The sequence below is a fragment of the Montipora capricornis genome, chromosome 8 (genome assembly GCF_036669925.1).
Source record: "Montipora capricornis isolate CH-2021 chromosome 8, ASM3666992v2, whole genome shotgun sequence".
NCBI lineage: Eukaryota > Metazoa > Cnidaria > Anthozoa > Scleractinia > Acroporidae > Montipora > Montipora capricornis.
The window spans coordinates 34,187,018-34,202,017 of record NC_090890.1 but is presented as its reverse complement, the minus strand read 5'-3'; the positions used below and the strand labels follow the sequence as shown (position 1 = coordinate 34,202,017).

Genomic DNA, 15,000 nt, shown 5'->3' with positions numbered 1-15,000 from the left:
CTGTGTTGTCCATTTTGCGATGACTGAAGAACGTTACAAACCCGCTCGAGAGAGTCACAGCTAAACGAAAGAAAACGAAAATAAATCTCCTTTTTACACTCCTATGTTGGAAGCAGAAAAATTAAAGGAACTGTTGTCCCTGTTGTCCAGTTTTGGTTATAACTCCGACATGCCAGTTATATCACGCTAATGTATTATTGCCATGTTACCCAGACACTTCGGCTGCTGTCCACTCCATTGCCCATTTGCCTGGCAAGTCCGCTCCTTGTCTCCTTCTAGATGGTGCAGAGGACGACAAGAAAACATCACGGTACTGTTGTATACAAAACTAAAGCCATGAAGGTAGCCATGCCATGGTGTGCCTGGATCACCACAATCTTTAACTAAAGTAGTGGGATAAAAAGAAGAATGGGTAGCAATTAACTTTTTTGGAGAATGCGCTCGATTGCTGAGTGGACAGTGGGGAGTTCAATCTGAGTCTTTCAACAATTTTGTGAGTTACTTTGGATGGTTGGCGATATCATCAGCTCTACCACAAACTAGGTGTTAGCAGACCCCAACTTGGAGTTAGAAAACATAAAACAATGGGAAGTATTTCTTTAGTGAATAAGCCGATAGTATATATTTCTCAAAAGATACATATTCTTACGTTTGCAAATTGGATCAGCCCCAGACCACTGTTTGTTCGGCAGACAAGTTCTGAAGGAAGAACTGTCAGGATTCACGTTGTATCCCTCGTCACACGACACACGGACAGTGCTGTCGATCTCTCGGCGATAACCCTCTATATTTCCATGCGCAGGAGGAGATAGTTGTGGACAATCAGCACCTAACATTGAAAATTTAATTGTGGTAAGTTTTCGGTTTAGAACCGCAATTTGTATGGTTTACACAAGTTAAAAAGGAAGCAGGAAGGTTAACAGGGTAGGTATACCGTATTTCGGGTTCAAAATATGAATAGAACATTTTCAAGGTGACAGATGACGCCATTTGACCAGAATCCTTCAGGTTTTGCTTGTGTCATTCTAATTTGAGCTATTGTTATTTTGCCCCACTGGGAATACAAACTTAAAGTGCTACTGAAATTTGAATCTTCCCTATTGAAGCCATTTTGGCACATAAACACGTAGTCTGTACGAGAAGAAGAATGCTGTTTACCATTTTCAAATATCTCTTTTTGTTCTGGAGATATTCAAGTTTTATTAACATGCCAATTAGCCAAGTGATGACGTCATAAACCCTACCAAATTTTGATCAAGTATGATGGAGAAAGATATCTCAGCCAATTTGTATCAGAAATACTTGGTTCTTTGCACTAAGATTCTAGTAGATGTGTTCCACAATATGAGCATACCATTTTTGTTACCATGGCAACATACTGGGTTCCAGACCTCCCTGATATTAAAAGCTTTGCAGACCACCTTTGGCGTTCTGTTTTGATATTTGCAAATGATACCTCATCTGCATGATCCTGTCAGCATATGAAGATGTTAGGATACAAAAATTTGGTTTTATCAACGGAGTTGATAACGTAAATTGGCCACCGTACAGAGATTCTAAAAGCTAACGTTTCGAGCGTTAGCCCTTCGTCAGAGCGATTCGCACCACAGTTTCTTTAGAAACTACCCCTTCATTCATATGAAGATGTTAGGTCGAGTTTGTGGCCTTAGTAAATGTATTTCTAGCCTGAGATCACCAAAATATTGAAATCAGGTTGGAGGGGACTGGAAAAGAGTGAGTTGCCATGGGAACCAATTTCTTTACAGTCGTAGGTGTGTTGCCTTCAGAACTATCAGCTCACCAAGTTTCAATGGTCTCTGTTGCAAATTGACCGAGATAGCTCTATTTATATTCTTGATGTTCTATTGGGTTGGGTGAATGACGTCATCAGCCTTCTCATTTGCATATTTAACACATTTTTCAAACTTAAATATCTCTGGAACCAATGCAGATATTTCCAAACGGTAAACAGCGTTTTTAATGTTTCATGGTACTCTATGTGATAAACCAAAAAACTCAAGGGATAAAAATTTGATCACAGTAGCACTTTAAATAGGAAAAGAAAAAGAAACAGAATTCTGGTAATTGCAGTCAAATGAAGTCATCGTGAAAGTTGCCTATTACAGAGATAACTCACGAACGCATCTAGGCTGCTTGCTGGACCAGACTCCAGTTTCTTGACAAATCCGCTGTGTTGAACCGACGAGATCATAGCCACTATTGCAAGAGAAACTGACACTAGTTCCATAACTTGTGCCAGTCCCTGTACGAGTTCCATACTTGACTGTTCCCACTTCAACACAACGACCGGCTGTAAAATTAAATTTGAATAATAGTCTTAATAAACAAATGCCGTGCTAGGGGATAGCTTATCTTCCTCAATTACCATTTTATCTTACTTCAAATTGCGTCATTGTTTCGATTTCTAATCCCAATGATGAATGAGCTAATCGATTGGTGTAATGGTTGATGTGTTTATTCGTGGGTTAGGTCCTTCGCTAGGTTGTTCGACGCTCATTCGGTCGCTTATTAGTTAATTCCTCGTTTTATTGGAATGGTCTGAAATTCCCAGTTAGGGTTTTAAACAGTCGGTTAGAATCTTCTGCTTGCTCATTTTTTCTCCCTTAACAGGCTTTGATATTGCTCGATGCTAACTTACCATTACATGTAGGTTGAACACCAGACCACTGACCGTCAGCTGCGCAGAGGCGCTTTTGAGATCCCACTAGCTGATAACCTGCATTGCAGATGAAAGATGCTATATTTCCCAGAATGGCGTCGCCAACCATGGTAATGCGCCACTCGCTGGAGCATTTATTGGAGGACATCTCTTTTCTGAAATAGTATTATAAAGTGATCTTTTCATGACACCACTGATGCTTTCAATGAGCAACTATGTTAAATTGAGTGGATGCTATTGTGATGTTTTGGTAACTTGATTGATTGATGATATACTTTCATTAAAATCTATGAAATTCAGTCTTTGTTCTGAGCCGACCTTAGAGCTAGTTTTGAAACATTTTAACCTGTGGGGTTCCATCCAGGCTGCAGGGTCCTTGAAGGAAATGTGCCAAACGTTAGTATTCGTAGTCTGATTTTGTGACACTTTAACGCTTTCGCATTGTAAAAAATTTGGTCACAATCATAGAACACGGACCAATTTATGGCAGAAAGATTCTAATAAAATGCCTCGTTCTTTGAAAGCTGATAAACAACAGTCAAGCAATCAATGTTTGTTGCTTGCTTATTTTCTCCCCAGTTTTGTCGTTTGCATTGCGATGGGAGCATGCACAAGTTCTCATTACCATTACAATTCTTGCCATCAGCAGCTATTGTGTATCCTCCACGGCAATAACAGGCATGGCTTAAGAAACGGTTCACACAAAGATGTTGGCATCCACCATTGTTTGAAGCGCACTCGTCTTTATCTGCAAAGGAGACAGTTGCAGCGAATTCTTACAAGTGCCTGCTTGAGATTCATTAAACAGTAATGTAGTTGCAGAAAGTTACTGCTTCACATGCTTTAATGAGCTCAGCAGTTTAATGATGAAAAGCTGTCGTTAACGAAAGACTTCATGAATTACCTCGACAGAACCTTCCACCATGGGCGAGTTCCATACCCGACGGACACGAGCAGCGGAATGTTCCCGCGGAGTTATGACAAATGTGACTACACAAACCAAGTGAACACTCGTTGACGTCTACAAAATTGTAAAATTCAAAATTAAATTTGTTAGATGGAAGGTTGACTACAAATGATTGTTAATCGTTTCGGTACTACTGGCTGGCTACAAAGCAGAAACGTACACAGATTGAGGCAATCAGATCTTAATTAATTTAGAAAGCATGGTGAAGTTGAATCCAGGATCATCGAGAACAAGTCAATTTGGTGGTCAAAGCGGGAATTCACGCGGTAGCCTCGCAGCTCCTACAAGGTCTCACCTGATTGGAGACCACCCTTGAGGTTTAACAAAAGAACAAATAACAGAAACAATGGCCCTTTTGTTTTAGGCCTAGGATCCATTGTTTCTGTTATTTGTTCTTTTGTTAAACCTCAAGTGTAGTCTCCAATCAGGTGAGACCTTGTAAGAGCTGCGAGGTGACCCAATTCACGGAGCATCCGCATAAAAATCACTTCAGTTTCTAAAGATTTGCCTCAGGCGAAGCAGGCAAAATCTTGGGAGAACAGTGAACTCTTTGAAAGATGAGGTAACAACAAAATAATGCATGAAAGTCAGTTTGAATTACCATCGCATGTCTTTCTATCGTTGTTCAATGTGTAACCGGGATTGCAAGAGCAAATGAAACTGCCAATAGTGTTTGCACATCCTTGAGCACAGTGACCACTGGTGCATTCATCAATGTCTGTAGGAGCAAGTATATCATTTCAGAGCTTTCGTATTACGCACGCACAAACCCATTTTTTTACTTAGTAAAACTCAACATATTTCTTAGACAGGATTTAATTCAACGTTGGTAAGGGCTTCTTCTTTCTATGCCTTAACTGAAATTGTCAATACGCATACCTTTGCACTCGGCTTTAGTTCCACTCCACAAACCGTGGTAGCAGGTCCTGGACGCGGAACCCTGAAGAGAGAATCCTGCCTTACAAGAAAAGGCTATAGTACTGCCATGGTTATAGCTGCTTGACGACTTGTAACCATGCAAAGGCGTCCCTGGATCACTGCACGCCTTTGCTTAAAAGAAAGAAAACGAAAATAATGCACCTTTTATTAACCTTAACCCTAACCCTTTGGTCTCGTTCAAGGTTAAATATTGTTTTGAATTTTACGTTTGAAAGCGAAGCCAAAAGAGCCAATTTGCAAGGAAAGAAAAGAATACTAAAATGGCGGCCATTTTGGAATAAGGTGCATTGAATTGAAAAAATAGATTTAATAAGTATTTTGTCACCTACAGGACAGAACCAAACATGCAATTTCATTTAAGCATGACTTTTATACTTAATAGAATTTAAAAATATTCTCAGAACCTAGTGGATAATTCACGAGGTAAGAACTTTCGAGAGTTGAAAATCACATAATATCCACCTTGTTCACAGGTGGATCCTTCGTATTGTGGAGAACACTTGCATCGAAAACCATAGTGAAGGTCATAGCACCTGCCACCATTCTTGCAGGGATTATTACTGCTACATTCATTTATTTCTGCTATTCCTGGAAAGGAAGTAACAATCATTTGTTTTAAAAGACATCTTTCTACTATCGTAAGTTGAGTAGGGTGAAAAACGGGGACAATGATTGGAGTTTTTTTAATTTTAAGAAAATTCTAGAAAAGAAAAGTAATTTACAGATAGCGTATGTGTGAGATAGGTGACACGTGTCTAAGTGAGCGTGGCTTGAGCAGGACGGTGTGTTGTTAGGATGAAGGTTGACCTAATGCTTGTAGCCGCTGTTTGGTGTTGGCATCAGGTTATTTCTCGAGGAGATTATTTTTAATGTCTTGTGAGTGTGAAACTTATTGCTTTGCCAATATATCGGCACAGCCTTTAGTTAAACCCCTCTTCGATTGCAAAATTTGAATGAGAAAATAATGCTAATAATACCCTGATGAGAACTATAGACCGGAAGATGGCTACAGTGTGCGTCCACGTCATGACTAAAAAGAAAGACTAAACCAAACGAGCGTATACGTAGTAGCTCACCGGACAACCTCGATATAGTTTGGGCGATACAAATGAATATACTTACGTGAAAACATTAATAATGAAGTAAAAGTCCCCTAAGCCTTATTTTCCCTTAAATAAAAAGAAACCAACCTGATATGTATGGTGGTTGAGGTATTGGATCTGAAAATTAACGAAGTTAATATATACATTAACCTAAAGAATAGAAAAGTACGAATTCGGGGGATATAATTGTGATGGAAATATTTCGCATGTTATCGTCTGTTTTAGTAGACTAAATGTCTTGTCCGGCAACTGTTTTTAACATAACTATTTTTCACACTTCCTGGTAGTATACTGCGAAGTGGGGGTTCTACGCGCACAAATGGCTCAGTCGGTTGAGCACCGGGCTGCCATGCGGGAGTACCAACACTCAGGTTCTTTAAATAACTGAGGAGAAAGTGCTGCCTTTGTAATTACATCCGCTAATGGTTAGACTTTCAAATCTTCTGGGATAAGGACTATAAACCGTAGGCCCCGTCTAACAAATATCTTCCATGGTCATTAGTTCCCTGTGGGACGTTAAAGAACCCACACACTATTCGAGAAGAGTAGGGGATGAAGTTTCTGGTGTTGTAGCTGTCCTCTGTGAGTATATGGGTGGGTGGGTATAGCAGGTCCACATCAGCTGAATAGCTGCCAAAACTTCAATCTGCTCGAAAAAATAAATAACAAACAAAGAAACGACCGGCGAATCATGCGGATCGTGCGGTTTGGACTTCATCAGTGGTAAGGAACATAGAGAGATTATAACGGTAAAGAATGATGCACAACATGCCGTATTTACTCAATTAAACGCCGCCCCCGATTAAACGCCGCAGATGGAAGGAAAAGTACCTTTAAACGCCGCCTTCAAATAAACGCCGCATTCACTCAAACGTATGTGGCGTTCATTCGAGTATTGTAAGGAGAAAACAAGTACACATCACAACTCAGTAATCTAAACCAGCCTTGGAAATTTATTTCCCCATATGATAATATTCTTATTAGTTCGAAGAGGCCATACTTTGCAGCTCTGTGTTCAGAATTTTCGTGTACCTTCGCATTTTGCATATTGTTTTTAATATCAACACGAGCAATTTTGAATTTACTGGGAAAATGTGTCGAAAAATGTGATGTACTAGGGGAGGCGATGATAAACATGATGGCTTTGTGAAAATAAAATATAGAAAAATATAAATATGTATATAAATATATAGAAATGTAAAGGCCGAGACTTTAACCGTATCACAACGCCGACCTATCTCTGGAACTCTGGAACATGTTTCTGTTTTCATAATTTTTACAAATGAGCTACCTTAATTGTTGTCAGTGGTTTAAGAAATTGTATTTTGAAACAAACACCGCCCTTGAATAAACGCCGCATCGGACACACTCAAAATTTAATAAACACCGTGGAGTTTAATCTAGTAAATACAGTATCCTGTTGTAAAGCTGGCTGTTGTTCCACGTAAGAGGTGGAGTGCATAAATGTACTTTCTGTTCCAGCCATACATTACCTGCTAGGCATCCAAACACCTCAACCCTCATGGTTATCTTTCCGTTCCATGTCTGAGGTCTAAATCGGATCATTTTTGCCGTTAATGATTGCAATTCTCTCTTTACAACTGTATCACTATCTGCGTTTCCTGATAGGATCTGTATGATTAAGAAAAGTTCATTCGTATTCAGAACCACGAATTTTCATCAGAGTTTTGGCATTATTAGTTATCAATTGACATACGGACTTACCGCACCATAGTACTGCCACACATTCCCGTCCACACTATATTGTAGCTTATATGACGAGACCCATTCTGATAAACCATCTCCTCCCTGAGTGGCCACGCCTGTTATCTTGTACATGACACCCAAGTTGATCTAAAAAGACGGATAAATGTCAGCATTCATGATATATCGAGTAGTTAGATCAAAAATACCCATGAATTTTTTTACCTGATGGAATGTAATGGGTTTTTCCTATCTAGAGCACTAGTTAAACACAATATGTAGCCGTATTGAGCTAGTGGAGCACGTATCTGTCATCACCGTAATTGAGAAATTGGTGAAGCATAATCAAATTTATATTAGCCCACCTTTCGATTGTAAACATAATGAATGTGGGTCTCTATATCCTTATTTTTGAGGAGTTCTACAGCAGTGAACATACTTTTCTATATCCACATCAGTCCATATATGGGGCCCTTAACTTCATCCTCAGAAACGTTATAAATTTGATGAAAACAAAACAAAATAAAATGTCACCCACCATTTCAGTCTGTTGAACGAATGGCTATGCAAATTAACTTATACTTACCTGTAAATACTGCTCCTGGTCAGATAGCTGTGGGCTCCATCCTCCCCTGCTCTCCACCACTCCTTGAATACCGCTGGCTTGAGGTGCATAGAGACGTGCTACACTTGGTTGACTGAATGAACTCAACGATGATGATGCTGTCATGGCGGAATCAGGGATGACTTTACTTTGCACACCGAGAGCTTCAGTGCAGCCTGAATAAAAAAGGATCCGCTTTGAAAAGTAAAGGATGATATGCACGATAAATACAAATGCTTTTGCGTCAGAGATTTGCTGTCACATATTCTTCACAAAACAGACAATCCCGAAAGAGTATCAGTTTATTTTTTCAGAATTGAAGTATTTCTGATAAATATAACTATTTTAATTTAAGTCTTAAAGGAATTCCCAGTTATTCGATTATTCGATTTTTCATCGCTGTTCGAGATCATAAGCCATAGGTAAAGTCCCATCAGGCCGGCGCTTATCTACTCCCCCCTGAATGGGATGCCAGTCCATCGCAGGGACAGATCATAATAAAAACGACATATTGACTTAAGTGCTCTCAATATCTGAGAGATATAAAGATCTTGTTGTTTCCTTTCTTCCAAATTATACTTTTTATTTACTTCCATTATCGCCGTAAAACAATTAATTTTATCAATGTCATTAGTAACAGCATTTTGAAATATGAAAAAAGAAAGTCCCATGGACAAATGTAACGGGTACAGAAACATACTCATCTGATAGAAGTCGTATCCTTTCGCTTGTGTAAGTACACCACCTTCAGAGTCCTCGTTACTGAGGTAACACGTGCCGTTTGTCCTGTCATAATCTAATGACCTGCACGGAAACGAGACTTCCTGCTCACATGCAAATGCACACTGTTCAGCGGTCTTTCCCGTCAACACTTTGCCATTGTTGTTCGAGAGGCGCATGTCACGTTTCCATGAAAACCGCCTTAAGGGACTAGTGACTAAGAATATTGGGAAAAAGACAGCATCATGGTCATAATCTTGAGGGTGTGGGCAGAGGTGGAAAAGGCAGGCTTAAGTTTTGACTTGTTTAATAAGTGGCTTTATTATATGGCTCTGTCTCACGAGGACTGGGAAGTACAAAATTCACGAATTTGATTGGCTAAAATCGATATTGACCGCGGTCTAGATTTTCCCATCTAGACCGGCATCTAGACCGGTAATGTTTTGCGGTGAAAAGATGCAAACTAAAATGCAAAAATATTGAGTATTTTCTTCCACCAATATTTATTTATGGAAGTGCCAAACAGCATGATGACAAAACTGAGAGAGGATGACGAGCAAACTTTGACAGAATTAAGTTCAGCTCATCGTCACTCATCGCCGTGCGCAAGCAAAATGTCAGTTAGTACAAATCAGTTACATTAAACGAATTAAATTGTTCTTGTTTGGCCATATAATAAACATCTTATTAACCGAGCTACAATTGTAGGTCGGTCTGTATGGGAGAATCTTGACCTCGGTCGCTGGTACAGACCTCACTGCGTTCGGTCTGTACTGGCAACCTCGGTCAAGATTCTCCCATAAAGACCTCCCGCTCGGTTAATAAGAACTAATTAAAGGCGACAGTAGGTAAGCGTCCCAAAATTGTAATGCACCACAGAACAACCTTGAATTTGGCTGGATTGCGTATCAAAGACATATTCTTTGTGTGCAAGTTTAAGGAATCTTGTGTTCCTGGACAAACTGCCTTTTTTTGTCAATTACCATGTTATTCTGAAGCCTTGTTAATGTAAAGAAAAAAACCTAAAAGTGCATGACAATCACCCAAACCGGAAGTTTAAAAATATAATAGTTTTTTAAAATTACTTTTAACAGAGCTCGGCTTTTGCATAAAAACATATTTTAGGGGTCTCATGAAAGTACCAAGGATAACACGTGCTTCTAAATTGTTGAACCATAGCATTTTTTTCTCAACTCACAGTTGCATGCATGTGACGTCTTGGTTAACACGTAGACTCCTTGAAGCCCTGTGCGAAAGTCGGCCCAGGCCTTCACATTCCCAGGTTCCGTAAAGCAGCTGCGCACCAGATTGTAAATATCCTGAGGGGAAAGAACTTTATCCCAAACATTCAATTGACTCAGGTCTCCACTAAACGCTTCTTCAGGACTGAATGAGCCACCAAGGGAATCCTGCTCCTGTCCTAAAACCATAACACCACCACCATGTATAACCGCTCCAGACAGAAATGCCTCAGTGTACCTAACCAAACAATCATCACTTTAGAACCTTTGACATCTTTTATCGTAAAAGCAATTTTGCCACATGTATACTTTCTAAGGTAGGGTATGACTTTGACGCTTTAAAAAGAAATTACTGAATGGCTTCAAAATTTATACTAACGATCGAATCGTTTCGTAAATGCGATAAAACGAGACAAAATACAAACCTTTAACTTCCTGTCCGTCTTTGTAAAAAATCCATTTTCCACCGTTGCTGTCCCAGGTGACGGCTACGTGATGCCACTTGCCGTCATTGGCTGATGTACCAATGAAAAGTTTCTTGTTATTTATGTGTAACTCGAAGGCACCATAATCTTGGATGACGAGTGCATTATCTTGAAGTTTGCCTCCCACCATGTTCGCGTAGGAAAGAGGCGTCCCTGGGTTTTCCTTGTCATCAGTTCGAAGCCAGAAGGCGATTGTAAAAGCGTGCATATCTGGGATGTTTTGAACACTTGACGAGGATGTTGCCACGCGAAGAGGAAAAGACAAATCAAAGTTCTGACACCATTCTGAGAAATCAACAAATTTCAATTTTACAGATATTGTACATGGCCTCTACTTTTTTCTAAATACGTTTATCTGTGAGGTTTCATCTGCTTTGTTAATTGACAACGAGATTCCCTGCTAGCAGAAGTCTCTTTACTTTTGCGTTTGCTGGGCTGACGATTACGGGAAAAGAGACCTCTGCCATAATCGAAATTCACTGTTTTGAGCATGCGCGCAGGCTTCTTAGCGACCGAATCCTCACGTGATTCTTCATGTTGTGTGAGCTCACTTTGCAACAACAGAATTGCTTTAAGGGAATGCGCGGGACACAGAAGACTCAAGTCACAGTCAGCAAACGTATCATGGGACAAGCGGTTTGAAGAGTGCCGTCACTGTGGACAGTGGTTGGATCAAAGAGAGTTTCGACCAATGGCAGAGGTTTCTCCTCCCGTACTGGTCAGCCCAGCGAACGCAAGTAGAAAAGATATCTTTGCTGGCAGGGAAACAATGAGGGTAACCATGCACAGTTTGTAAATTTCCGCACGATATAGAAAAATCCCAAAAACAAGGTGAGAAAACAGAGCTCAAATTTTGTCACCACCTGATATGTAAATTTCTCTTTGTTTAAGACTTGACCGAAGCAATTCAGTGGTCTTTTAAGTGACCGAGACATACGACTTTACGTAAAAGGCCCCACATTTGTTATGACCACCTTATTTATACAATAATTGCTGCATGGTGATTTTTACAGGAAGTTATAAAAAAGTCTTGAAAACAGGAAACACTTGACCCATTAGCTTTTTTGTAGACGTTACTGTAGCCACTTGATATTAGGGAGCTTAAGCATGAACGACGCGACGACGGCTACGAGAACGCCACAAATCAATAGATCTCATGAGCACAAACAAAAGCTCTGCACGCCCTGCACGTGCGTTTTACATTTGTATACATCTCTATGGCGTTCTCTCCCTAACAACGACAAGCATTGACCAAATTTGAGGCTTTGTGGTCAATGTGAGTACCTCAGGATAAATTTCCAATTTTCTCTCTAACTATCCGCGCCGATTTTCCCAATTTTATTGTTGGAATGTTAGCACACACTTTCAACGCCGGGCGACTTAGAGTAATCGCAAAATCATGACAATAACAGGAAATAGTATTTTTTAGTCAACGTTCTCGTATTTGACGTCCTCGTCCTTGCCTAAGCTCCCTATTATGATCCAAAACGACTTACTTTTGGTACAGTTAGCTTTGAAATATGTTGGCTTGCAGATACACTCATACCCATTGATCATATCTACACACTGGCCTCCATTTTTGCACGGATCCGACAAACATTCGTTGATGTTAATCTCACATTGCGATCCTGTAAAACCTGCCCGACAGTTGCATGTGTACCTGTTTTCACCGTCTGTGCATGTTCCGTTGTTCATACAGGGGTTAACAGTACATTCGTCAGTGTTTATTTCGCATTGTACTCCCTCATATCCAGGCCTACATGAACACTGATAACTCTCGGTCAGACTCCTACATTCTGCGTGATTTCGACAAGGTGATGACGCACAGTGATCGATTTTCATTTCGCAGAACTTGCCGCCATAACCAGATAGGCATTCACAAGCGAAGTCTGGTGGTTGAACAAGGCATTTTGCGCCATTCTGACAGACATTTGGTCCACAAACTTGCGAGGGAACATCGCATTGTCTACCAGTGAACCCTTTTTCGCAGACACACTCGTAACCGTTTACCTATTATTGAATAAATAAATGAATGAATCAATAAATCCATCGCAATTATAATTAACATTATAACCCAAACTAATACAAGGCAGTGATCAGATCAGTGATTTGCTTTAACCTTCCATCTAACTCCATAAGGAACCTATATTGGCGAGTTAAATCATTTATCGTCATCCAGAGTAGAATATGCCACAATTTTGTGTGAAAGGTATTAAGTTTAAAACACTTAACAATCAAATTGTACCAGGTCTTTGATATTCACTCCTGTACATGTTCATTCCATGTTTGTATATCAAGTAGTCCGAAACTCAACCAGCTCTTTATCAAAACAAATGTATAGCACCCTGCCTGCATAGCCTTTCTTTAACTCCATGAGAAAGAAGGACTCTGCAGAAATCGTGTAAACTATTTGTTGAGTATGCGCAAGCCGTTGCTTGGAGACAGTTTCAAAGTCAGGCCAAGTGTCGATCGCACTCCCAGACGCATGTATTAATTGTTGTAGTGAAGGCTTGATTTTGACCTTCGCCTTGTCAAAAATATCATGTACGCGCTGCCTAAACCGGTTTGACGGGAGTGATTAGCCCAGAAACTTGGGCTGCGGTGACCAGACAAACTTGACACTATTTCTGCAGAGCCCTTCTTGCTCGCCTTCTGGTGCAATATAGATAGGCTTTGCTTGCAGGGTGAAGGTATAGAAGCGTAACTGTAGTGAAAGGTCTGAACAAATATTTATTGTATTTTTACCTTGTCAACGCACGTGGCTCCCTGATAACAAGGATCAGACAAACATTCGTCGTTTTCGATTTCACAGAACTTTCCTGAATATCCAGAAGGGCAATCACAGATTACGTCATCTTTCAGATCAGTGCAGGTACCTCCATTGTTACATGGTTTTGACGCACAATCATCAATCACTAAACAATACCGAATGCGAGCCAATTAAAATAGGTAAAATACAATGCATTCTGTGCATGATGGTTTTCACTAGAGACCGAGGCATCAGCACAGGCGACATTCATAGCTACATGAACTTGCTGTTTATCACGGTCTTTTATAAGTAATGATTATAGTTCTAACAAAAAAGCGTCTGCCTTTGCGTACGTTTTTTGTTCTTATGCTTGCGTCACTACTGAGGAAAACTTAGCGGGAAATACCATGCATGACTTTGTAAAAGATATAGATTTTCGAAGAAGAAACTTACAAGGGCAAATAAGCGCGTGCATGTGACATCACGGCAACCATCTTAGAGTCCCTAAACAATAACTTTCAGGGAATTAAATTTAATTAAAGGCATGTTGGATAATCCTGTGAGTAAATAGGTTGTGAAATAGAGGAAGCCTAACCTGGTAGCCTCGTGATGTGCGTGGGAGCAAGAATTAAACCACAGCAATAGTAAACGAAAAAAAATATCACTACAGTATGTTTTCTTAGTAGTTAGATGGGAGCGACGTTCAGAGCATCCTACCAACACACATATCTGCTGCATCAGCACCAGGCCATAAGTAGATTTTTCTGCTGTGCACTCCTCACAAGCCAAGGCTCCCACAGAGTTCTGAAAAGAACCCTTCGCACAAGGAATACAGGGCTCGACACACCATTTTCTGAATAAGTACCAGGAGAGCACTTCACTGAAAGAACAAAAATGTTTACAAAAAATGATTCGAGCACGACTTGTGAATAATAAAAAGTGCATCTGTTAACTCGGTCATAAGCTCATTTTCAAAAATACATAAAACACGTGTGACCTAACCCTAAACGCTGTAGTCTGCAGAAAAGAAGCGAAGATGCGCTTATTGACAGTGCTCTCTCTCTCTTCTCAAACAACGATTTTTCAAAAAGTATTTTGGGGCTGATAACCACAAAAACGTGAATAAGTTAATAAATATGATAATGATGTAGCACAGGAAATGGCAATGGTGATGGTAATAGCGATATTTCTTGTTTACAAACATTGACGTCACATTACTTTTGATATTCAAATTTGCCAACCACGTACGGAACAAAAGAAATCATTTTTCCAACAGCCAATTAGTTTCTGGTTGGCATATTAAAAACAATGGTTGACGTCACGAAAAAACACCGCTATAGTAATGATAATGATAATGATAACTTACTTCCGCATTCATCTCGTCCTCCAGCCGCAGGAAGTATTGTGGTTGTACCCGTTGGACAATCAGTACAATTTGTGTTCATCAAACCGGAAGAGTACGTTCCGCTCGGGCAAGAAAACATTTAGCGAGTCCAGTTGAGGAGAAGTACCCTGCTTTACATTTTTCTGTAACGAAAACAAGTCAGAAAATTTGGAGTGTTCATGGATAGACTAAAACCAAGTCAAGCTCTGTTTAGATTCCCTCTGATCAATTCGATTATAAATAAAAGTAGACCTGAGATACGATGACATGTTGATCACACATAACTGGTCTCTGGTTCGGAATTACTTTTGTCTTCTGCAATCCTTTATTCATTGCCTTTTTGTATCCCGAATTCTTATCAGATTGTAATTGCACACGGAATAGGTAGGAGAGAAATGATGATCAGGTCCATTCGGGGATTCTC

The 15,000-nt window shown here is 40.0% G+C and overlaps 1 protein-coding gene and 1 pseudogene across 1 annotated transcript in view; both read right to left on the bottom strand.

Moving 5' to 3' along the window:
• LOC138014633 (sushi, von Willebrand factor type A, EGF and pentraxin domain-containing protein 1-like) overlaps positions 1 to 10,147 on the bottom strand; it is an 18,749-nt pseudogene extending 8,602 nt beyond the window's left edge.
• A 180-nt stretch (positions 10,148 to 10,327) lies between these two features.
• Positions 10,328 to 15,000, bottom strand: part of LOC138013959 (sushi, von Willebrand factor type A, EGF and pentraxin domain-containing protein 1-like) — a 51,117-nt gene continuing 46,444 nt past the window's right edge. Inside the window, 4 exon segments of the mRNA XM_068860991.1 lie at positions 10,328 to 10,728; positions 11,940 to 12,453; positions 13,189 to 13,358; positions 13,910 to 13,966. Coding sequence (XP_068717092.1) covers positions 10,328 to 10,728; positions 11,940 to 12,453; positions 13,189 to 13,358; positions 13,910 to 13,966 — 1,142 coding nt within the window.